The sequence below is a fragment of the Microtus pennsylvanicus genome, chromosome 7 (genome assembly GCF_037038515.1).
Source record: "Microtus pennsylvanicus isolate mMicPen1 chromosome 7, mMicPen1.hap1, whole genome shotgun sequence".
Classification (NCBI taxonomy): domain Eukaryota; kingdom Metazoa; phylum Chordata; class Mammalia; order Rodentia; family Cricetidae; genus Microtus; species Microtus pennsylvanicus.
The window spans coordinates 33202770-33229196 of NC_134585.1; the positions used below are offsets into that span (position 1 = coordinate 33202770).

The following is a 26427-nucleotide window of genomic DNA, read 5'->3' on the forward strand; positions in this document are numbered from 1 at the left end:
CTAGTTCTGTCCGTGGCTAGCTAGTTCTGTCCATGGCTAGCTAGTTCTGTCCATGGCTAGCTAGTTCTGTCCATGGCTAGCTAGTTCTGTCCATGGCTAGCTAGTTCTGTCCATGGCTAGCTAGTTCTGTCCATGGCTAGCTAGTTCTGTCCATGGCTAGCTAGTTCTGCCTGTGGCTAGCTAGTTCTGCCCGTGGCTAGCTAGTTCTGCCCATGGCTAGCTAGTTCTGCCCATGACTAGCTAGTTCTGCCCCATGGTTAGCTCATTCTGCCCCATGGTTAGCTCATTCTGCCCCATGGTTAGCTAGTTCTGTTCATGGCTAGCTAGTTCTGCCCATGGCTAGCTAGTAATGCTCATGGCCAGCTCATTCTATCCATGGCTGCCCATGGCTTTCTGCTTCTCTGTGACACCGCTAGGAGTTAGGGAACTGCATCAGAGACTAAATAGATGGTACCTACCTGGTATTAGGCCTCCAAAAGTGTGAGCTAACTATAAGTTTTTCTTCAAAAAGCACCTAGCATCAGGCATTTTGTTTTGGCCACTCAAAACAGACTAAGACGTGCAGAAGCCATGCCCAGGCTTTGACTACTCCCGTGGGTACCATCTAGAGAAGAAGGCGGAAGGCAAAGGGACATCTGTTTCACGGAAACTCTGGATGATTCCCTTCCCTGCCATCTTTCACTGTGGTCTTTCCCTCGGCTGGTGATCCAAGGGAGGCTTCCTGCTCCCCCACCCCCAGGCCAGAAGAGAAGGCCCACAGCTCCACCAGCTTTCACCTACCGCACTGGTCTGCACAGACTCGTCTTCCGGTTTGGCTCTTATGTCAACGACTCCATCAGCGTGGCGGAAGGAGCAGTCAGTAAGGACGTCATAAAAGGTCAGCTTCTGGGCCTTCAAGCTGTATTTCTGGAGCCACTGCTGAGAATCCCAGGTGTCTTCTGTGTTTTCTTTATTCTCGGCAGGTGTTGCTCCTGGAATCATAGTTCATCAGTCGCTCAGATCGCATGACCAGTTCCTCCAACACTCCCACCCTCATATTTACCGTCTGGAACATTCCCGCTAAGACCATGGAGCCCAAGCATCTCCTCAGGAAGTATACTACAGCGGGACTCTTCGTTTTACCTCATTTCCTCCTCTATGTGTGTGAAATGGCCTCACACCAGAATGGCTCTGGCTGAGAGACCAGGACCACAGGCCAAGAAAGCATTGAATACAGGGTCAGAAGCTTTGGGTTCAAGTCCTGGCTGTGCCCTCTACTACCATAGGCAAGTAGCTCAGATGTTGATTCACCCATTTGGCCATTCTAAGCTCAGGCAAATATCTCTACCTGCAGATGGAAGACGGTATCTGCTTGGCCTTCGTGGAGAATCTGATTTTATATTTATGGAGAAATTATTCTAAGCTGCCAGGTTATTAATATAATGTATTCATTCTATTCAGTATGGGAGGAGAGTGGGGTTTTCTTTTGACACACTGTTAACTAATCCAGGGACTGCTAATGCCTGAATTCCTATAGACCTAGTTCATGGCTTAGGTATAGCTCATGTAAACTAGTGATATAATCTAGAAATGTCTTGAGAGCAGACCCAAAAGTTTATGTGGTAGATATTTGGTTCCCAGGGTGGCAATGGGGCTTCTCATAGTCAGTTCTCAATATCAGTGGTTTCTAAACTCCAGCAACATGCATGAGGGTCATGAGGTCTGGGGCAGAGACCGAGATTTTGCATGAGTTGTGTCTCCGTTCATTTTGTGTTGCTGTGGCAAGCAGAGCAATTCAGCAAACCTAGTCACTTGAGCGTGCTTCACGCAAAGGAGATATAGAAGGAGGCTCATGCAGCCTCTAGGCAGGCAAGGTCAGACAACATGCAAAGGTCGCTAGGCCCTGTTCAGAGTGTGGCCCTCAGCTCTGTGGGCTCAGAAACCTCATCTGTCAGCTGAAGTGCCTGGCGCTCTACCTAGAATGTCTCATTCTCTCATCTCACAGGGTACACCCCACAAGGCTAGCTGTCCACCAGCGTTAGGTCCATTCTCCTCTGCTGTCTTCCAGAGGTCAGCAGTACCAGTGTATCCCGTCTCCAGGAAGGACCGGTTCAAGGACCACGCTGTGAGCACCTCAATCAGAGGCTGCTCAAACTTCTTGTGATGGTGCACGAAACCGACACCCTTGTCCCTGTAACTTCAGATCATCCCTAGATCCCGTGTAAAACCCGACACAGGGCAACACTTGCCCACGGTCGCCATACCGTACTGTTTAAAGAACACTGACAGAATCCCTGCGCATGGCTGGTACAGTGGCTTTTTTTTTCTTAAATATTTTTGATTCATAGTCGGTTCAGTCCTTGGAGCCTAAAACTACAAGGCACTGACCGACAACAAAAGTTGCTCCTGGGGTTTGTCCTGCTTTGTTTTCCGTTGCTGTGAAAAACACTGAACTAACTGCAAGGGTTTATTTCAACTTACCGTGTATAGTTCATCATCTAGAGAAGCCAACGCAGGAACCCAAGGTAGGAACTGAAGCAGAAGCCACAGGGAAACACTGCTTCCAAGACTCACTCACCTTGCTTTCTTAGACAACCCAGGACCACGTGCTGAGGGGTTGGCACAGCCCACAGTGGGCTGAACTCTCCCACATCCACTATTAATCAAGAAAATGCCCCCCAGACAAGCCCACAGGCAGAGCTGATGGAAGCAATTCCTTTTTTGAGGTTCCCCTTTCCCAGGTGACTCTAGTTTGTATCCAGTTGTCAAAAGCTAGCCAGCACGGAGTTAGAGAGACGGCTCTGTGGTTAACAGCATGTACTGCTCTTGCAGGGGACCCGAATATGGTTCCCAGCACCTGTACTGAGCAGGTCACATCTGCCTGTAAGTCCAGCTCTGAAGATTCCAATGTCCTCTTCTGGTCTTTGAGGGCACCTAAACTCACATGCATGCATGCACACACACACACACACACACACACACACACACACAATTTTTTAGTAAAAATAAATCTTTAAATGAAAGATTAACTTACTGCTAGGCTTACCACATGTAAGGGGCTATATAATTAGACCAGAACCTGGGGAAATAAAACAGCTTGCAGCCAATTAGTCCTTGGTAATGTGTGAAGAGGCTGCCTGTGAGTGTGTCAGCTGAGCCATCGTCCTCAGATTTTAAAACAATGCCTCGACAGACTCACTCTGAAACCTCCTGGAGTCGGAACTGATTAAAGAAGGAAGGCTCTGCTTTCAAACTTCAAGCCAATGTGGCATCAAAAGCCCCTCTGAGCGACATCCTGAACGGCAGCCGTTGGCGTCCATGTAAACCACAATGTCTTCCTACCCTTCTCAAGGAATTCAAGCAGCTGCCTCCCAGAACACTCAGCCCCTTGAGCTTCCCCTGGGAGCTTTTGGCACCACTGTAAGCAGCTAAAAGATGTGGTTGTCTGTGGGGAGATGAGCATCCTTGGAGATGCCTTCCTATGACGTCTTCAGTCGTTGTTAATCACTCTCTGCATCTTGGGCTCCTCTTTATGTCCTCCTTATATAGCTGGTCCCTTTCCTCCTTTTTCCTGTTCAAATTCTTCATTCAATGATTTCCATAGCAACACGTATCCTTTTGCTCTGGGGGCCTACCTTCTTAAGGAAAAGATGAAGGTTCTTCATCAAGGATAAATCCAAACTTAGGAGAAGAAGAACTTTCTGGAAGCCATATAAACCAGTCCTAGCAAGGGTTTTTAAAGAGTATAAGATGAACCTTCACCTTCCAGCATCAGGCAGGACCAAAGGTGCAGCCACTTAAGGACAGGAGCCAGGCTCCCAATTATCATCAAAATGGGGGTGAAGACCCCTTCCAACCTGAGCCTCATAAACGAAATCAGAGGCAGCCAAGCAACCAAAGCAGAGAGCTCCGGCGTGCCAGATCTGGAGAAATGAGGGGAGAGTGAAGTATTTTTCATAGTCATCCACTGCTAATTACACCAATTAGTGGCTGAGCCTTGTTAGCCTGAGGAAGGGAAGGAGAAGGACATCATCTGTTCATTAGCGTCGCTCACTGAGGGATCCTTTCCCAGTTCTCCTGCAGTTATTTTAATTAAGAGTGTCGTATGAATTCTCACCTCCCGAGCCTTCGCTTACGGCAGAGGTGTGAGCTCACAGTGATTCTGATCACACGGCATCCACACCTCCACATGACAGATTGCTAAAGATGTTCTTGGAGCTCCACGCGAGGGAAGCAGACCGTGGAGCACATTCACATTGTAGAATTTATTTGCCTGGTCCTCACTGTCCTACTGATCAGTCTCAAAACATTTTTTTTTTCCAGGCATGAAGCCATACTGAATAATGCTTTTGAAAAGCATCGTGGTATAACCAGGGACATAATCAAAATGATATTGAGTACGGCTTATCAGTCCCCCCTCCCCCACAGCAACACCTTCTGACACTCATACACCTACCCTCAAAGTGAGATCTGTAAGGTACCATTAAGGATTTACCACCCCCCACCAAACTGCGCCCTCTCTCCCCCTCCACTGAAAGCTACTCCGCTGCCACATGGTTCCTGCTATGCTAGGTCCACAAGCTGTCCCTGAATGAGGGCACTCACTTTCTAGAGATAACATCAATCTGATGGCTCTCCTGGCAAAGGCCATATGCTCTGTCCCCCACTGAGTACCAATTGCTGCTACTCAGAAAGAAGGCTCCTTAGGCAAAAAGCTGGAGAAACTAAAAACTTGGGGATTATTGATGACTTTAAGACTTTTCCCCCCCAGAGCATGGGGCTCACTGCAAACAGGACTCCCAGTTATCCTGCTTGGGAATCTGAAGTTATTTAGATTCAGAGTCTCTTTATCCAGGGAATTATGGAGGGCTTGTGGTCTACACACCAGAGCCTGATACACAATGGAAGGGGGAAGGGAGGGAACAGAATTGAGGGCAGCTGGGAACAGAGGGAGACAGACTCTAGGAAATCCCAGTCCCTCTTGTGGGGTGACTCCCTCAGCAGTGAAAAGCTAGAGCACCTACTGATGAGGGATGTGCCCAGGACCTCGCAGGTACCAGGCGGAAGGGTGGAGACTGAGGGCAGAAACCCACCATCACTCCTGGAGGCTTCTCGGCAAAGATGGAGATAAATATCGGTGGTGTCCTGGGCACTGTGCGTGAGGGTTGAGGCCCTGGTGTGGAAGGTCAGATGTGTGCCTGGGTCCAAACAGGAAGCTTTCGACCCTGCTCTGAAAGGAACATCAGGTAGCTGGCAGGAACCTGTTTGAAACTCTTAACTTCAAGGGAGAATAAAATGGAGTCCCAGGGAGTTCTAGGCCTGTTCTCCCCTGGAATACTATAAAGTGATTTTATTTATTTATTTACTTACTTATTTTTTACTTCCTTCTTGTTAATTTCAAATCTGTAAAAATCAAAGTATGATTCCATTGCAGTGAAGGGCTCTGTCACTCACCCAATTTGTTTATTCCAACCCTCGGGTCTCTAGTTCCTAGGATCCCCTGAGAGTGAAGAGGAGAGGAGGAGAGAAAAGAATGAGGTGGGAAAGAAACAGGCTTGAAAAAGAAAGCGAAGCTCTAACAATGAAGAGAACACAGGAAGGAACGAGGACCCTTTGGGCCACACTTTGCTCACATTCTCTTCTGCTTCTCACTCTGAGAGCTGCATGGGAAATGGCTTTCAATACAGGCAGCTTCTCAGCTGTGAGCGGGGCAGCTTTAGGAGGACACTAAACCGTGACGCCTGCCACAGACTACTCAGCGTGAAGAGCAACAGTTCAGCCCAGTGACAAACCCGCACAGGGTTAAGAAGAAAACATTATCAGGAGCCCAGGCTGCAGAAGAATCACAGGCAGCGTGCTCCAACAAGCCTCCATGCCATGGCCTTCGCAAGTGGGAACAGCTGAGGACCACTGAGGCTGGCACCCACCTATACCTCCAACAGCAACTTTTAAAGCAACTGGGCTGGGAGCTAGAGAGATGGCTCAGCAATTGAGAGGTGAAACGTGAAACAGGCCCCCAACGATGCTGAAGCACGCGTGGGCAGTCTGTTTATATTACATGGTTTCATGGTCTGAGCTGATGAGAGATACTGACCAGGTCACTTCCTCAAGGAACAGGTTCCACCAGGGTACGGACTCAGATCGCTGGATTCAGAGTCTAGAATGTTAACCATTACACGACAGGAGCGGGTGTGTGTAATTGAGAAGACCTGGGTTCAATTCCCAGCACCCACACACACATTGGCGAATGACTATTGGATGCTCTCTTCTGGCCTCTAGAGGCACCGCACGTACATAGTGCATAGACAAAGTACCTATACACCTAAAATTTAGAAAAATAATAATAATAAATCTTTCTTTAAAAATGTTAAAATAGCCAGGTTGTGGAAATATCTATAGACCAACTTAGGATTTGAATATAAAGTGGACAGATGAGTTTAAAAAGAGTAAAGTCTAAAGGGACTTTGGGAGCTCGAGTAATTGTGACATCTGAAGTTCTCATATGTATGTAGTGAAGGCTGGGTTATCAGTCTTTTATTTCCAAACTGTAACCACTCAATGCTTTTCTTCACCTAGAATCTTCACGAACATCTTATTTCTAACTACATCCATTCTTGGGTGCCTGTTCCTTTTTTCCATAGTGCCCACTGAAGCATGAAACAGCACACATTTCTGAGGTCTCTATCTTAGCTCACTGTTCTATTGCTGTGAGGAGACACCATGAACAAGGCAACATGTAGAAGAAAGCCTGTAATTGGGGGCTGGCTTACAGCTTCGAAGGGTGGGTCCATTCTTATCATGGTGGAGAACACAGTGCCAACCAGGCAGGCATGGTGCTGGAGAAGTAGCAGGCAGACAGGGTGAGCCAGACTAGGCCTCCTGGCACACCTCCTGAAACAAGGCCACACCCACTCCAATGAAGCCATACCTCCTAATCCTCCCCAAACAGTTCCACTCAATGGAGATCTCAACCAAACCACCACAGTCCCATTTATCTTATCTCTGCTGCTCTTCTTATTGCTAACAGCCAAAACCAAACCGCTGCTAAGCCTAAGACAATGCATATTTGTGTGTAGGTTCATTCCAAAGTAATATAATTTAGCTTTTACATTGAGGTATTTAATGCACTATAAGGTAAGTTTTTTTTTTTGTTTACAGGTGAGATAAGAGGCCAAGAGTACTGTGTATGCATATATCCAGCTGCTCCCATGCCATTTTTGGAAGGTTATTTTCTCCACATTGAAATGTCTTTGATACCCTTGCCAAAATTAAATCTACAATAGATATATAGATTTATTTGGGGGCCATTCCATGAACCTATGCATCTGTGTTTTCAGAGAGTTTTTCTGTATAGTCCTGCCTCAGTGGAAACTCACTTTGGAGTCCCAGTTGATTAGAGACTTGCTGTCTTCCTGCCTCGGGCTCCCAGAACACTGAAATTATGTCAATGCCACCATACCTGGCCTTCATGCATTCATTTTGGGACAGCCTTACACAGCCTTGGTTATTACAGTTCTGTTGTAGATTTTAAAGATGACACACACATATCTTCCAATTTCTTTTTCAAGACCATTCCTGGTTATTCTGTGTCCTTTGCCATTTCCAAATTTGTTTAGGAACAGCTTGTCAATTTCTGCCAAAAAGCCAGCTGAGGTTTCTTGCAGAGATTGTGTTAAACTTGTAAGTCAGTTTGGAAGAAAGCCATCTCAACAAGCATATCGCCCAACTTTATTAATTTCAAAGATCTGTATCTTCTTTTGCAGTATACAATCCTTATGCTGCTTTCATTAAAATTTTCTAGTATTTCAGTGTTTTTGCATGTATGTGTGTGTTCAGGTATGGGTGGCTGCATGTGTGTGTGTGTGTGTTCAGGTATGGGTGGCTGCATGTATGTGTGTGTTCAGGTATGGGTGGCTGCGTGTGTGTGTGTGTGTGTGTGTGTGTGTGTGTGTGTGTGTGTGGCTGTGTGAGCACATGTGCATGTGCAGGTCAGAGGACAACCTTAAGTGTTTTCCCCAGGAACACCACCCCTTCCTTGAGATAAGGTCTCACATCAAGCTAAAGTGCCTAGCCATTGAGCTAGAGATGCCCTTGTCTCTGCCTTGTGCTACCATGCCTGGCATTTTACATGGGTTCTGGGGATTCAACTCAGGCTTGTTTGGGAGACAAGCCCTTTACTGACTGAGTTAATTTTCATTTTAATTTTTGGTAGACTTATAGTGGAATTCTTTCCTTAACGTCACTCATGGCATGACCCTTGCTAATCTATAGACATACAGTCCACTGTGCTTGATGCTCTCTACTGCAATCATGGTGAAGATTCTGCCTGGATCCTACATATAGGGAGTGCCCAGGTGAGTGAGCCAGTGCCCCTGGGCAGCCAGCACCTCCTCCTGGGCTTTATTAATAGCTCTGTATGGAGGTATAATTAACCACAATAGCCAATTACATTTAATTTGTGGAAGCCAGCACCCCCTGAACAGCATGGGACTGGTAACACTCCCTTCCTGCCGTTCCCTATTGGCCATACCCACTTTCTCTCCTCTAGTTTTTTCCTAAGAGTTTTATTTCCATTCAATTTGATATCACATTCCATCTCCTTTGTTGTATTGTTTGTAATCCTAGTGATTGTTTGTAGCTAACAGTGCGCAGCTCAGTCAGTCATGATCTCATGTCAGGTGACGTATCCCTTCATCAGTAGCATGTGCTAATGAAAAGCTCAAATCTTTTATGTCTAAACAGGTATTTAGCCTGTGCGTGCGTGCGTGTGTGTGTGTGTGTGCGTGTGTGTGTGTCTGTGTGTGCATAACCACGTGTGTGAAGACCAGAAGCCAGTGTTGAGTATCCTCTGTCGCTTCTCACCTTTTCATTTATTTATTTATTTATTTATTTATTTATTTATTTATTTATTTATTTATTATTTTGCAAAAGGCTCCCTCACTAAAGCCGGAGCTCACTGGATTCCAAACTGAACACCTTTGCTTCCTTCTCTTATCTGATGGTTCAGGCTCATACTTCAAGGGCTGCGCTGAATAAAGGTGATGAAGCGGGCATGCTTGATTTGTTCTAGACCTTCAGAGAAGGTCCATAGACTTCGCTGTAGGTTCATTGCTGGCTGTAGGTATACTACAGATGGCCCTTCGTGTGCTCTTGTCATCAAATCATCAAAGTTTCTGGTTTTCCATGGTCTTGGTAAGTTGCTGTCTAGGAATCTGCCCATGTCTTTCAGGTTCTCAACCCTGCTGATGCACAGTTGTTCCCGGCAACGTCAGTGACCTCTTCGCTTGTGAAATGTCAGTCCTCCTTCCTCTCTCGGGTTTACTGGTGTCACCTGTCCTGTCCTTGCTGAGCCTAAGTCAGGGATTGTCCGCCTACAGTGTCAGCTGTGATTTGCCAGTCTTTGGTGGGTTTTATCCTTTTTCCTCCCTCTCGCTCAGATCTTGATTTCTCTCCGTATCTTCACGTGGGACGTAGTGGGTTCTCCCATCCCCAGCTCTTGGAGAGGCAGTGGCAGTAGTCTTAGCCCTTCACACTTTTCCGATGGGGCACAGCTTGCTTGCTATACACTCTCACTTTGCTATGGCTTCTGCTGGAGGCTTTGAGACGTTGTGTCTCCCTTTTCTTTTGTGTCAGGGAAAATACTAATTTTCTTCTTGATTCTATCCTTGGTCTGTTGTTTATTCAAAAGTAAATTGTTTACCTCTCAGGTATCGTGTTGTAGTTTCCTGACTCTGGGTGCTATCATGCAGCCCAATCCCAAATCAGATATTTGTTTAAAATACTGTGAGGGGCTAGAGATATGACTGGGTGGTTAAGAGCACTGGCTGCTCTTCTAGAGGACCAGGTTCAATTCTTAGAACCCACAGGTAGTTAATACGCATCTGTAACTCCAGTCCCAGGTAATGTAATGGTCTCTTCTGGACTCCATGGGCACCATACATGCATAGGGGACATAGACATAGTTGCAGGCAAAACGTCCTTACACACACACACACACACACACACACAGAGAGAGAGAGAGAGAGAGAGAGAGAGAGAGAGAGATTTAAAAACACCTTGAACATGAACCTTGTGGATGACAACTGCATGTCTCAATGTCAAGAGGTTGGACACACCTGCTAGATGCATGTGGACACATGCAATCATGTGTCTGCTTTCATCACGTCAGCACTGGGTGACACCCAGATAGAAATAAGCATGAGTCTGCTGTCGGAATGTGGCTACTGTTTCAGGAACAAAGGGCAACCCAAGCCTGGACTTCTTGAATATGCTGATGGTGCATTGTTCAGAAAGAACCAAGACAGCACATCAAGTGAGCAGGCTGTCCTCATAAGTCACTCCCTCCCTGTGACCTAGAAAGGCCCTCATGTCTCATTTCACAGTCACCAACCTGAGATCAGACCCTGGAGGATCCTGTCTGGCTCTAAACACAGTTATAGTGAGTGATCAGTCTCAGGCTATGGCTCCCTGGTCACACCATGGCTACCAATGCCACCAACAACCTGCCAAGACGAGTCCAACTACTAGGCTACAACCCAGGTTCGCACGGCTATGAGCTGCCAACTGATTCGGTGAATCTCTGATACAACGCCATTGCCACCACCACAGGAGATGGTAGCTGGGACAGCGGTCCCAGTGTTGTCTTCTATCACTACAACTCCCTCAGGGGTGCCATCTACTGGCATTCCTAGGATGGAGGTCCCTAGAATATCTCTAGCCTTAGGTTTGATCAGCTGAGCACTCAGCACCAGGACAACATCTTGTGATTCCAATGGTTATACTCACATCAAATGGGATCTTGACCATGATGCTATGGTTTCTGAGGCTGGGGAAATGTTGGTGATACAGTCCCTTAACCATCCCAGCATACGCTAAGCTAAGCTACCTCTGAGTCTCACAGCTGGAAGAACCCACATAGTCTTGGCTATCTGAGGCCCATCAGCTGGCAGGGATGTAACCCAAAATACCTCAAGTATGTCCCCTTGCAATACAAGTCTCTACTAGGTGTCTCTTAGAAATGACAGTTGTGCCACCTGAACTGGGGGAGAGAATGATCGAGACAGATTCTTGGCCATCAGCAATGATGCTAAGATGGGCTGCACCTGAATCCCATAGTAACAGGGGTCTGCAATGGCTCCAGAGGGGTGTGCTCGAACGCACTCCAAAATCAGATATGATGTGGCTAAAACTACCACCCGTCCCATTTGTACACGGGTCTCTTCCTGAGGCTAGAGCTGATCTAGAGGCTCCGTCTGTGAGCTCTGGCCCACCTCCAGCTTTCTACTAGCCACTGGATCTTATGCAGCGAGCCTGGACCTGAGCACTATCACAAATCTTTGGGCTACCTTTCTGGCCCTCCCCCATGGTAAGCTACGTCTTAATCCCTGCTCTGCAGCTGAGGTTAAAGTAAGGGTGAGAGGAACAGTCAGCTATGTGCCTAACACAGTTGCGACTGCCCGTTCTGCAGGTAGTGGCCTACCTGGTGGTGGATATCACATAGAATTGCCCACCACTATTTCACTATGGCAGGTCTGTACTGGGTTCCAAGCCCAGGGCCTCCATCCATCGGGGAGGCATCTCATGTTGGGCTACTCAGAATTGAAGGAGCAGGGATGAGGGCCAGTTGCCCTACGTTTCCTTGCTATTGCTGTGATAAAACATTGACCAAAGCATTCGGGGGGAGGAAAGCATTTATTTGCCTTATATTTCTACATCATAGTCTGATATCAACGGAAGACAGGCCAGGAGCTCAAGGCTGGAACCTGGAGGCAGGAGCTGAAACAGAGACCACAGAGGAGCACTGCCTACTGGCACATATTCAGCTACCTTTCCTATACAGCCCAGGTCCACCTGCTCAGGGAAAGTATTGCCCACGATGGACTGGACCCTCCTATACTAATTAACAATTAAGAAAATGCCCCCACAGACATGACCACGAGCCAATCTGATAGAGGCAATTCTTTAATTAAATTTACCTCTCCCCCAGGTGACTCTACATTGTACTAAGCTGACAAAATACTGACCAGCACAGGGGACCATGACCAGACCGTCTCTCTTGGCTGCAACATCATTCTGCCTCTCCCTGACAATTTTGACTGATTTTTTTTTCTCTCTCTCTCGCTCTCTCTTTAAAGGTCGCCTTCTCTTGCTTCTTCTCCTGCACAATAATCTTTGACTGAATGCCAAGCATTGTGAATTCGATTTTGGTGAGTGTTAAACAGTTCTGTGCCATGCAAATGTCTCTGAGTTCTGTTGTGAGATGTAGTTCCGTTACCTGGAAACGGTTTTGTTTTCTTTTCGCGTCTCACTTTGATGGCATCTGAGGAGTGCCCAGAGCGGAGCTCTACGTGAGGCTCCTCTTTCCCTACCAGTAAAGTTAAAACCTTCCCAAGTAGTCCTAACAAAGTCCTCTGACTCTGTTCCCCAGGCGATGTGAGCATTATCTGTTTTTCTCCTAATTCCTTCCAGTAGCCCACCCCTCCACCCACCCACCTGCCAGACAACTCTCTTCCATGTGTGAAGAGCTCGGTATTCAGATGAATTCTTAAGGAGGAGCCTCTGCATGCCGCCTTGGGCATGCGCTTCTTCCCATTCTGGCATGCTGGGCTGTGAGCTGCCTTGTTCCTTCCAGACTCTCAGCTCCATCTCTGCAAATTTAGCAGGTTTTGACAAGCTCCTCCTGGCTTAATCCTCCATGCCCCGTGGCCACCTCGCAAGGCAATCAACTGTGAAGAGCTAGGGCTGCCTCCCTTCTGCCTTGCGCCTCATGGACACCTTGCTGCTCAGTGTCCACCATCTTAACATTGTTTTATATATATTTGGAGTGGGGGTTAGATATTTTTTTCTTAAGGAATTTCTATGTCCTGCTCTTGGGATTAAGACAAATCAATTCCCAGTGTGGGTTTTGCTGCTTTCTTATCCCAGGCATCGGGCTAATGAGTCACGTCAGCCAGATAGTGCACCCCCACCCTATGGTTACATGTGCAGACTGGTCCTTAACCACCAGGTCCCCCAGGGGAGGTGTGTACGGGGGTGAATCAGTGACAACTATGAGGACAGCCAGCTCCAGAGACCCTTTGTTTAATTCATCTGTACTCTACCCAAATGACAATCCAAGCCTTCCCCTTCCCTATCTCCCACCCCTATCTCCTTTAGTCTTTAGGGCTTGAGCAATCAAGCTGAAGGAATGGTTGCCGCCTTCCCAGAAAGCAGACACAGGGTCTTTGCCTCGCTGATCACTGGCTGTGACTAGAAGGGGGTGGGTAGTCAGACATTCTCCATGAAGATGCTGGGGACAAATTCAGAGAAAATCTTAGATGACTAACCAATGGAGGAATGGGTGTGATCAAATTTCCTCTTTAGAATATAAGAGGTACATCCTGACTATTTTTTAAATGGCTGCTCAGAGTTATTTTCTTTGGGGGTTATGAATGTGTTCGGTTGAAATGAAGGGTTTTATAGATCATTATAGAATTTCAGACCCACAGCTCATCCATTTTTTGTTTTTATTTTGTGTGGTGTGTGTGTGTGCATGTGTGTGTGCGTATGTGTGTGATATGTTTTTGTATATGTCCATAGTGCCTCTTTGACAAGAGCAATACAGAGAGACACTGTAGCTTTCGGGGACTTCAAAATCTGCTCCGCAGGAGGCTCTCAACTGCAACACACACTCACTCTCTCTCTCTCTTTCTCTCTCTCTCTCTCTCTCTCTCTCTCTCTCTCTCTCTCTCTCTCTCTCAAAAAAAAAAATCCAAGTACCATTACATGTGGACCAAATAAGAATGTCTGGCAGAAGGAGGCAGACATCAGTAGATTCCAAGATGGAAAAACTTTATAACTTTCCAATCCAGGGTTTGTCATGTCCTAGCAACGTCACCTTGGGCGAGTTACCCACTTAACCCAAAGCAGCACTGCAGACCCTCTCAGAGGACTGTGGGACAGCTGGAGAAGGAGCTTCCAGTGAAGAGCCCAGAGCGGTGCCTGTCAGGTAAGGTTAGCTACTGTTATTACTTCATCCTGGCAGAAACCAGGTTCCCAACTAACTTAAGAACTCACAGAGGATGAATGAATGCACCAATCCCCTTAAACTCACAGGAATAGTGCGGACTTGCTTGGTGCTGATCATACATTCTTTACCATCTGCAAAAATCTGGACTGGTGTTTGTTGTGGAATATTAATTTAAGATGTGTTACCTTTGTTTATGCTGTGGAACATGTATTTCACGGTGCAAAGACGTGTTGCATTCTTTTATGTTGTGTTTATTTAGCTCTGTGAAGCTGTGTTATGCTGATTGATCTAATAAAGAACTAAGTGGCCAATAGCAAGGCAGGAGAGAGAAACAGGTTGCTAGACAGAAAGAATAAAGAGGAGAGAGAAGAAGGAGGAGTGAGAAAAGGAGGAGAGGAGGACGCCAGGGGCCAGCCACCCAGCCGCACAGACAGGGAGGAAGAAGAAAAGAAAGGTATGTAGAATAGAGAAAGGTAAAAGCCCGGAGGCAAAAGGTAGATGGGATAATTTAAGAAAAACTGGCTAGAGACAAGCCAAGCTAAGACCGGGCATTCATAAGTAAAAATAAGTCTCCATACATTATTTGGGAGCTGGATGGCAGGCCCCCAAAGAGAAAAGGAAAAAAATAAAAAACTACCAATGTTCTAGTTATTTTACACAACAAAGATTGAAGGAGAATGTCTTGGGCTACCCTCACAGGGTTAGTAAATGAGTCTTTCTTGCTATAAAACTCCAGCCCTTTATTACAGACAATATTTGGTTGTAGAAGAAAAAGTATTTTCTGTCATCTCCTTGTTTCTCACCAGTAAAGATGCTCTGTGATAGGGAAGAGCTTCTAGAAACCAAGGCAAGCTCTTGTTGTTCCAGACTAGAGCAGGCACAGTAGTGCCTGGGACAGTGTGATGCTCAGATGGACACAGCGTCACTGCTAACTTGAAAAAGGGCGACAGTTGAGAAGAAACTCCTCTGCTGGCTGTGTGACCCCTGGACATTTCCATAACCTTCCTGTCCCTTAGCTTCAATACCACAACAGTGATCCAGTCTAGAGGTTTTTGTTTTGTTTTATTTAGGATGAAATAAGCTAATCACACGCTTGGGGCAGTACCTGACACCTAGTGGGTGCCCACTTGAGATGCTTGTTGTCTCTGTGTAATAGATTCCTCCAGATTGAAAAATCCTGTGCTCGGGGAAGACCCTCAAGACTCAAGGAGTTCTAAAAGGGGCCCCCTTAAGACTAGGAAAGTAAGTAATTCATAAGTCTCAGGAAGGCCCTAAAACTTATCAGATCCCCAAAGCCTCTCCCTCCCCAAGGTTATGAAAGCACATAAGCAGTAAGACCTGCTGAGGAGACCCTAGGACCAGCCAAGTGGTCTACAGGAGACTGTTAGATCTGTAGAGCTGACTGCCAGTTGGGCAGAGAGCTCCTGGTTCCAGCTTTTGTGAGCTGTCAACCATTGTTGGTGTGGGTCTTCAACAAGGCACCACCTTTGAGTTATCCGTGTTCCTGTAAGCAATTCCAATAGACTCATGGATTCATCAAGTTGGGTCTTGGTGGTGTTGTTGCTGTGGTCTGTCACATGCTCCCTATCTTGGGCCAATAGACATTTGCTCACGTCCCCAAGAATAATGTCACGGAACAGTTGTCATGGCTACCTAGGGCATGAATGGTCTCTAAAGACCGAGAAGAGCAAGTACATTTTAGTAACTTCTTTTTAATACCGGCACTACAAACCCTCACCGACCCTATCCCTTCCAGACTGTGTCTACCTTCAATGAATGGTGTTCTGCTGCTCAAAGAAGGATTGCCTTAAATTAGAATACAGCTTTCATTGTGGGTGTATGAGGGCAAGTGGACGGTGGCCTGCCACAGTCAGTCTGGATGTGGTTCGGTCTGTAGGCAGGGCCAAGTCTAGCTGACCCATCACTGAGTCCCCGCACACCCTGCCGGGTAAAGGGGCGCACGTCTTTAACCCCAGAACTTAGGAGGAAGAGGCAGGCGGATCTCTGGGAGTTTAGGCCAGCCTGGTCTACATAGTGAGTTCCAGGACAGCCAGGGCAACAGGAAGAGATCCTATCTAGAAAACAAACAAAGCCCCACATGCCTCTTGAGTAAGCTTGAGTTGAGTTGCTCTGTGTCTTCTTTTCAAATATCCTCAATCTTTGGACTTCCGTATTCAGCTCTGCATAGCTAACAGAAATCTTAATAAAATACTATGGCCAGAACCCTACCCCCAACTGATAAACAACCAAGTTCAATATTTCAATGGAATTCCTCATGCCCACCATATCTGATCCAGCCTTCAGCAGGAATCCTGTTGTATCAGTCCAGACAGAAGCCTCCTTATTCATTGTGTCTCCTCTTAGTAATTTTCCATTTATGGGGCCCCTCTACTCCACACTGTGGATGTCTGTGCTGTCTTCAGAACTGAGCCTAGCTCTATACCAAGCCTTGTTTCCTCCTCTTGCTATAGGCAGTTCCTGCCTCTATAGCATTAACTACTGTCTAGCACATGAGCACAAGCATGTGTATATACATATGTGCACACACATACATGCATGATGCACACACATACACACATCCCACAGCCCCAGAGACTCTCCCCAGAAACACCTCTGAGCTGAGCTAAGGAATTCTGCTTCGAAGCATGGAACTCCACCCCTCCCATTGGCATCCCCAGCCCTCAATATCTCTGACAACTTTGCACTTCAAACTTCAGTATAAACAGCACCTACTGCAGCCTTCGGGGACCACATCCGACTGAGGAGACTTGTCCACCAGATTCCGGATCTGAACCAGTGTGTTGCAGGCTTCTTCCATTTCTCTCCAAATGAGAAACACATCCTCTCTGACACCAGCACCTGGAAAAGGAAGCACAACGCAAGCAAACAGCTGAGACAGGCCCCCCAAACTCTGTGGGGTCCTAGTAGACATGGCACATCAACGTACCGAGGGCATCTCTGAACATCAAGTTACATTTCCCCACCTAGTCTCTTTATGAAAACCAGAACTGGGACCCCCCTCCAGGCATGGTAGTATACACCTGTAATCCCAGTGCTCAGGAGGCCAAGGTTCCTGGGAGGACTGCCCTAAATTCAAAGGCAGCTTAGACTACAGGTCACCAATAATCTTACCCAACTGAGAATCCTGACAGCGGCAATAAAAACCAGTATGGCAAGATATGGCCAAGGGTACAATAGGGGTAGAAGTGTTATGGGAGTAACTAGTCTCTTTCTATTTGGATGTAGGGTCCACTCTGCAGAAGGAAACACATGCTTGGTATTATAAATCTGGCCAAGAATTTGTAGCTGGGGAGCTCACAGGCTCAGGGGTGAACCTACCGCTATGATACTGCTAAAAGGACCAACACCAAGCTCCCTCTAAATTCACATCTTTAGACTCATAGATTAGTGCAGTTCTCAAACTGCTTGGCAATTGACAAAGAAACTCCCAACTGGTCACAGCGCAGAAAGTAAGCATTTATGGAGTGCTCAGCCACAGACAGAGCACCCATATTCCACCCCTCCCTCCCAGTCTCAGAGACCACTAAAGACGAAGGAGTGGAAAGATTTAAGAGCCAGAAGGCAAGGAAGACCGGACCAAAACAGTGTCTTCTGGACATGTTAGGGCCACTGTGCTCACAAACTCACAGCAGCCATAGCTGCCTCCACAAGACCATACAAGATCAAACCAGTCAACCCTCTAGCCTAGAGGGGAGGGGACTTGTGAGCCCCTATCCCTAACTGGGAAGTTCTCTGCATTTGCTGGCTTCTATGGGAGGGAAGAGCAGTTTTCATTAAGTCAACCACACTCCAGTAGATGTCTACATACATATGGGTATAGGGACAGCATAAATTAGACATTAGGTGTTATATAAAGAATGGAGAAAAGACACAAAGGTGGGAGGAGGTGGGAGAGCATGATGTGGGATTTCCCTCTGTACGTGTGATTACCATTAATGAATAAAGAAACTGCTTTGGACCTACAGCAGGGCAGAACTTAGCTAGGCAGGGGAAACTAAACAGAATGCTGGGAGAAAGAAGGGCGGAGTCAGAGAGAAGCCATGGAGCTGCCACCAGAGACAGACATGCTGAAACTTTGCTGGTAGGCCACGACTTCGTGGTGATGCACAGATTAATGGAGATGGGTTAAATTGATATATAAGAGTTAGCCAATTAGAAGTGAGAGCTAATGGGCCAAGCAGTGATTTAATTAATACAGTTTCTGTGTGATTATTTCGGGTCTAAGCTAGCCAGGCGGCTGGGAACCAACAAGCAAACTCCCTCTGACAAGAGCTGGATGGTAGGATGGATCCAGGAGGAGCTGAGGGGATGAATGAGGTGAAGATGATCACAATACATGCATGCATGTATGAAATCCTCAAAGAATTAATAAAAGTATTCCATTATTTAAAAAACCAATACCAAGCCAAAATAAAAGAAAAATAAAAATGTCCTCCAGAGAAATGCTGCTACCCCCATTAACCATACATGCAGTGTTAGGATGCACCCAGTGCCTATAAATATTGTAGCAGCCAGAATAGCTTAACATAAAATATACACGCTCCTTCAGTAAGATAAGGGAAGAAAGCAGAAGCGTCTCATGAAAGCCACAGTCATAAGTGGAACTGAGTCATCTACGACAGCAACATTCCTGCTCCTTCTTGCTTTAGCTGAGGTATCCAGCCGCCTTGAAGCCGCTTTCACTAGTCTTTCCTTTGCTCTAAGGTAGCAATGGTTGTTCAGCCTTCTTTTCTGAAAGTCTGCTGTCTTAGTGCAGGGTGAGGTTTGGTTGTATGACATTTCTGAAATGATATGATTCATTCAGACTTCTGTGTCTTCATGGTCAGGTCTGGGACAACATGTGCTGTCACCACGATTCAGGCCTTAGAAGGCTTTCCCTAGGGGTCAAAGAGGCTGTAGGAGCAGGGGGGAAATAGGCACGGCAGTGAAAACACAACATAATTTCATTTATTTTGAGATTTAAAAATATTGTGTGGTTGAGTGGTTTTGCATACGGTGTCCTTGGAGGCCAGAAAAGGATGCTTGATCCCTCGGAACTGGAGTTACAAATGGTTGTTATACACCATGTGGTGCTGGGAATTGAACCCTGGTTTAACCTCTGAGCTATCTCTCCAGCCCAACATAAGAGACCTTAAGTGTATCAAATTAAAAATCCCAGCTGTGGCAACTCCTGTAATTTTTGCAGGATGAAGCCCTCTAAATGGTACTTCACATGTCTGTATTTCTCATAACTATATTACTCTACAATTATTTCAAGACTATTTTAAAAATAAAAGTCAAGGCCCACACTTCATCTTGCTGCTGCATCACCCAGCAGATCCCCTGTCCTAAAGTCACACTAGATTCAAGGTGGCTTCTAGAATGACAGGTGGCACATCCTGACTACACTTCAGAGGCAGGACAACTATCCCCTAGGGAGTCATTCCCTCTCGGACACCGTTCCCTGAAGTTCTACACAGCAGCCTCACTACGGACCTGTGGCCAGAGCCTCATCACAGGGCACTGTCCGACTCCACTAGAAACCAAGTGCACTGTGGCCCTTAGAAAAGCCCAAGTCCTGTCCTAAGGAGTAGACCTAGATGGCAACTGGCAGCCTCTGCCACATCTAATGAGACCCGTTCTGTGCTGAGCTTGACTGCTCTGCTCCTCCTCGAAACCTCAGTCATGTTTCCTTCAAGCACTAATTGGGGGTGCTAAGGAAATACCTCAGTGGCTGAAGAGCTTGCTGTGGGGTTTGAATCCCCACAGTGCATATAAAGCTGGACACCATCGTGCACATCTGTAGTCTGGGTACTGCTAAGGCAAAACAGAGGGCAGAGACAGGAGGGGCCGAGAAGTTAGGTAGCCTGGCGCACAGAGTAGCAAACAACAAAGAGACCCTAGCAAAAATAGTTGGAAGGCAAGAAGGACACAGGTTAGTCTCTGACCTGCACATGTGTGCTTGCTTACACAGGTGAACATGTACATACATGCAAACACACACACACACCAAAAAGGGGGGAGGGTGAAAAAGAATAAAAGGAAGGACAATTGCTGGAGACCTTACACACCAGGCTTTCTTTTGGGCCATGAACCAGTTCCCAAACTGTGACAAGGAGATTATTTATTAGTTATGAACGCTAGGCCTAGCTTAGGCTTGTTTCTGGCTAGCTCCTTTAACTTAAGTTAACCTATTTTTCTTTATTTGTCTTTTGCCTCAGGGCTTTTTACTTTTCTTTCCTTCTGTATATCTTACTTTTATAGCTTCTTGTGTCTGGCTCACTGGCAACTGCCTGGCTTCTTGCCCAGGGCATGTCCCTCTCTTTTTTTCCCTTCCCTCAAAGCCTAGATTTCTCTTCCTATTTATTCTCTCTGCCTGTCAGCCTCGCCTATCCCTTTATGGCCTCGCTCTTGGCCATTCAGCTCTTCATTAGACCAATCAGGTGCCTTAGGCAAACAAGGTTAAGCAAATGGAACACATCTTTACCTAAAGATCCATGCTGAGCCCACAAACCACCTTCTATTCTGACAGATGTACTGTGTTGGCTCAGGGGCCACTGGTGATGCTATCATGAAAGTCAACAGAGGAGTCAAACTGTCAGATGACAAACACCTTTGCAGGATACCTGCCTGGCCTTTTTGATCAGGAACTCTAGAACTCTAGCAAAGAGGCTTAGCTAGACATCTGATAGTTAAAGCTGAGTGAGAGAAAGGCCCTCTGGAAATGCAGGGAGACAAAGGAGGAGGCACAGGAAATCTCTTTGGGTTCTGTGAATTGGTAATTCACCAGACTAAGTCAGAGAAGACAAATCCACATGATGTCCTGTGTCCTGATCATTGAGGACCAGCCCAGCTGAGGCCGGCCCCACCCAAAAACATAGTATCTAGTTCACAGAAATATCTCTAGAGGGCTCAAAGAGCCTTCTGCCCAAACATCCCCCATTGCACTGACCTCTGACCTCAGAGAAGCAATTTGGAACTCATTAAAACATGAGTATCACCTGGGAGAAATATGGCATGAAGCTACCCTTTTATATGACTTTGCGTTTGGGAATTCCTATGTATTTTTCCATTTTATTTCACCACAATCCCGCAGGCAAATTCTATTCACTATTTACAGCTGGGTAAATGGAGGCAGAGGGGGGCTTGTCAAGGATCAAGCCAATGAGTGATACAGCTAGATCACTTGTCTGGCTTGTTGGCTTTCCCTAGAAATGGGCCCTGGAGTCCCCTCCCCAAAGTGTACACTGACCACTCCTGTCTATATCATCGTTGACAGAAACCCAAGATTCTATAACCAGGGATGGAGACCGGCTACCACTCAGTCTCTGGGCCCCTACGTGACTACTTCTCGACTCAGACCAAAGGACTGGCATGACGACGTCAAGACAGATTTGAGAAATGCAGCCAAGAAGGGCAGGACAGATGCAAAGGGACGCTAGCGTCCCGGCTTTTTCTTAGGTAATGAGATGGAGGAAGATGGCATTAATGGCTCTCATCCCGATGATACGAGCGGCAAGCCCTGACAGACCTCAGCACGGAGGTCAGCACAGCTGTACAGCGATTTCTAGCTCAAGGAGCGAAGCACGAAGTATGCCGAGCTCCATTCTAGGATTCTGGAAGAATCTCACACCATTGCCAAATGCAAACCTGAAGACCACAGGACTCGCTCTGCAAAAGTCTCAAATGAGATAGGGCTTTCCTCTTGCTAATGTCTCAGGGCAGTACTCCCCAAAGCCACATCAAAGGAAAAGCCTCTAAGGAGGTAGCTTCCGGTCATCCAGGGACAGGAAATCGGGGGTGGTCACAATGGGTGATCACTCTCTGGCAGGAACTGGGATTTTCACTACAGTGACTGGAGACTGTACTCGGGACACTATAGACTTCTACATTCACTGGTGATTAAACTACAAATTGCTTTGTGGGAAAGGAAAAGAAGGAGGAACAAAACCAGCTGGTAAAAAAATCTAGAGTGTATAAAGGCCTGATTTGGGGTGTATCCATTTAACTACAGGATACTACACAGGAGAGGAGGAGGGTTAGCATTCTGATCAGAGGCTCTTTCCTTCCACAGGGCTTAGCTAGACATCTGAGAACTACAGCTAGGAGACAGTGACACCCAATAGAAGTACAAAAGGACAGAGGATGAAGCACGGGCCACTCAGTGGGTTCTGTGAATTGGAAATTCTTCAGGCTGAGCCAGAGGAGATGAATCTGCATGAAGCCTTATGTGTCCTGACCTCTGAAGACTAAGCCAGCCAAGACCAGTCTCAGATAGAAGCAAGATGAGCAATCTCATAGAGATAGCCAAGAAGCCTCTGACCAGAGAGCCCCATGCTTGTCCCAACCTCTGACCTCTGGGTGGCAATCTGGAGGGCCGTGTTGAAACACTAGCCTCACCTAGGAGCAGTATCACACATGAGACCACTGTGATCAGTGAGAAGCCAGCACCGACTTCTCCAACTGGCCAGTTTGACAAGTGAAATAAGACCCGGGACAGCTGAACTCTGCTGTGACCGCACATGCTCCTGCCCAGCATCACCTCTCTGTCAAATCTTCTACATCCCACTTGCAGGGTGAGTCCAGCTGTCATAGTCAAGTTGAGATCTGCCTTCAGCAAAGATGTGACCACCTACTCTGTGGGGATTGTGCTACATGGGTGCTAAGAATATAGTGATGAGCAGGGGAGCACCCGAGTCCAGAACTCAGGGGTGCCCATTACGTCATTATTCTACCTTTAGGGCCCTGCTTATGGCACTGTCCTGCCAGCCCTTAGGAACCCCATGCTCCCTATCATGGTGCTCAGTTCTCCCTCACCCACACTTGCTCAGCACACCCTTCTTCCAAAGCTTACTCCTCACCCAGCCATCATCCATCGTTGACGAGCTACCCAGACAACTGAGCTTCCTGTGGCATCCCTACCTTTGTAAACATGAGCTCCCCTACTCACAACCACGACGATGGTTACCACTGACTGTCAACTCGACAGGATTTAGAATCATCTAGGACACAAACCTCTGAGCGTGTATACAAGGAGGTTCTTGGGTAGAAGACTCATGCTAAATGTGGGCAGCACCATTCCATGGGTTGGGGTCCTAGATGGCATAAAAAAAAGAGATGGAGCTAAGCACCCATCCCTCTCTGCTTCCTGACTGTGTTTGCAACGTGACCCTCTGCCCTGCACTCAGGCCACCAGGCCTTAACCCCCACCACCATGAATGACACCCTTAAACCATGAGCCAATATAAACCCTTGCTCCTTGAAGTTGTATTGGTCATCTATTTGGTCATAGCAGCAAGGAACGTAACAAATACTTCTCCGTCCATTTGCTGCCAGGACAAACTCACTGCTCTGCTGACACAGGAGGGAAAAAGAGGAGAGAGGAGAAGGAAATCGCAGGACTAACAGGATGAAAGGTGGCAGCAGTGGAAAGCCTGGCTGACTTTATCAGTCTCTCTAGCTTTGTTCAGGCAGCAGGCATGCTGGGAAAAGCCCAGGCTATGCCAACTTTGGAGAACCAGGACTATGTTAATGACCATGAAAGATCACTGCAGACTCTACCCCATCCCTCCTCCTCTCCCTTCTTGACATCTTGGAGCCAGGCCATGGGGAAGGCATGGCACATCTCCAGGCTCCTCTGTATCTCCCCTTTAATAGGCTATCTCCTTTCCCGTGCATCTTTGTGCAGTGTATGGTAAAGAGGTACGAGACCCTGGAAACTCGAGTCTCTGTTCTCGAGCCTCAGATCTGCACCTGTTACACCGCCATTGGCTGTTGGAGCGTATTCCTGGCTGTCACTCCATCCTCGGTTCCAAGAAACACACAGAAGCATGAGCCAGTGCTGGTGCCGTTAGTATACACATCCTCTCGAGTCCAGTCTAATTTAAGGCAATCCCTCACAAACAAGGAGCTTATATTTAGGAGACAGCTGCTCGTAACACAACTCATCTCTGCAGCCTGGCCTCCAGCCCTGCTCCTGTGTTCACTGTGCAGGCTTAGCTGCTGCTCTGGCTGCAAAGGCTAACCCCGGCAGAGGGTTTGTGAATGTCTAGAGCATAGAAACAATGTATCTGCTTGCTGTGTTCCCTCCATATCACTCAGCACAGGACCAAGAATTGTTATTAAATCTAACCCTTCCTTGCTTCTATTTGGCGGGTTATAACGTATTTACCACCTGCTCCTTTCTCTCTCCTGGACTTGCCCACATCTGAATATACGGCTACTATTACTGCAAGAAACTCTCCTGAGTGGTATATAACCCAGGGGTCATTCAAGAAAATGCCTATGCTCTCGGGAATCCAGACATCAACTGTGGCAGAACCTAAACAAGTCGCTCTGTGTCTTATTCTAGGTCTTACAGTAAGGTGAGGCAGGATTGTCTTGAGGACCTGAAATGCTATGGGTCAAAGGTCAGGAAGGGGAAAACAACCAGAAAGAAAGCAGGTATGGCCCAGTCTGAGGAACACTCAATGCAGCCCTGGAAGACAGTGGTAGACAGAAGTACTTGTGGGGACTCTCAAACTCCAGCCCAGTCCTTAGGTTGCCTTTCCTCATCTGGGTGAAGGTCTGATCCAGTTGAGCAGCAGCTTGGCTATGGTCTCTTACCCCTATCTGGTCATGAAGATCTGAAAAAGCCTGACTATGACCATGCAAAGGCGGCAGGCATCAGGAAAAAATAGCAAAGAGTTTTATTTTAAGAAAGCAGCACACTTTTAAGATTATAAACTGTGTTAAAACTTCCAAGAGACCAAAGGGAAATAAGGAGAAGCAGGGTTCAAATGGAAAGAGCGATGGGGGAGGGGTAGGTCAGAGGAATAGGATGGGGGAAGGATTATTAACACTGAGGATGTTAGGAAAAAACATGTTGGAAACTTACTATGTTATAAGCCTCATATATACATACTTCATACTTCATATAATATAAGCTTTGTGTGTGTGTGTGTGTGTGTGTATACACATATATTCCATATAGAAGAACTTGATCAGAGTTACCCTATGAAGGAGATTTTGCTCCTACCCGAAGCCATAGGCTGTTAAATTAAAAGGCCAACAACAGGTAGGGGACACCTCCCCTCTAGTTGTTGGTCAGAGACTCCTAAAATAATACAGGACCTTGCCATTGTTCTTGGTTGCCCTTCAGACTTTGATGGCGAGACCCTATTGCTGAAGAGAGCACACACAGGTCACAGGACATGGAGAAATGAAGTTGGTACCGACCAGGAAGCTTCCTCCCCGCTGCTAGCTCTCACAGGCTTGTGGAAGAAAAACAGTCATCAACAGTTTTTACCCCACTGTGAACCCTATGAACTACAACAACCGACGTGGCCTGGGAGGGCAATAACGTAAATGTTACGGACGCAACCAATCAGTTTCTAATTGGATTTAAGCCTACTCCATAGGATGGAGCACGGGCCTAGAACTGTAACTTTGGCCAAGAACCTGTGATCAAAGACCTCACGGGCCCTACTATTATTCTACCAAACGGCCACAACAGCGAATCCTTCTCAGTTCATCTCTCTCGGCACGTGGATGAGTGCAGCCCTCAGACCCCATCAGAGATGTTTCTTGGTGCCATATATGATTCATACAGAGATTCACAACTGGTTGAAGTGGAGATGCTAAGTGTCACTGGGGCGTTCAGCTAGAGTGGAACACCTATTGTGGTTGCCTACATAAGACGTGTACAAGTTCAAGCCAGTCAACATTGTAGCATGAAGGGGGAGAGGCTCGTAAACCCATATGCCTTACTGAAGAGCTATGGACAGGTAACAGCCTCTAGGAGGAGGAGATTCGGTCTCCGGGCTACTGGTAGGTTGACCATACTCCTGTGACTGGGTCCACACACAAGTATACAGGGAGTACAAATTGGACTTAGTGATTTATTTAAGAGTATACAAAGTTGGGATATTGGTAAGGTGGAGGTGGATCTGGGAGGCACTGGGGTGAACAAGATCAAAATGCACTGGGTGAAATTCTCAAAGAATCAATAAGATATTTTACAAAAAATAAACATTTCCCAGAGACCTAAGATTAGTGAGTGGATATGAGAAAAGGGCCACATTACATGCATGTAAGAGGTGGTGAAATCGCAGTTTTATGAAGTGGTGGTGTGACATATGTTAAAATCTGATGGCAGGATCTGGACTCACGGCCCTAATGCCTGAGGCCCCGTGTGGAGCGTCACTCAGTCCCACTCTATGGAAATTACCCACGAGTTAATTTAAAATAGTATAGAGTCATCCCACCATTTGGGAGAGAAAACGAGTTCTCTTGAGCCACGGAGTATGTATGTTTCATAATGAGCCATTCTGTTGTCTCAACAGCAATTCCAAATACAAAGGATGGGCAATTTGAGGTCTAAGCGCAGGTACAATGTGTAACTGTCTGCTGGCCCTCCTATTCCTCACCTAAGCAGAACACTGTAAATGCAGCTAACTGTC

General features: G+C 46.8%; 1 protein-coding gene across 1 annotated transcript in view; it reads right to left on the reverse strand.

Moving 5' to 3' along the window:
• Positions 1 to 26427, reverse strand: part of Vwa3b (von Willebrand factor A domain containing 3B) — a 178044-nt gene that overhangs the window by 97284 nt on the left and 54333 nt on the right. The window contains exons 8-9 of the mRNA XM_075978890.1: positions 16721 to 16846; positions 781 to 971 (exon numbers count right to left, since the gene is read on the reverse strand). Coding sequence (XP_075835005.1) covers positions 781 to 971; positions 16721 to 16846 — 317 coding nt within the window. The remainder of the gene's footprint in view (positions 1 to 780; positions 972 to 16720; positions 16847 to 26427) is intronic.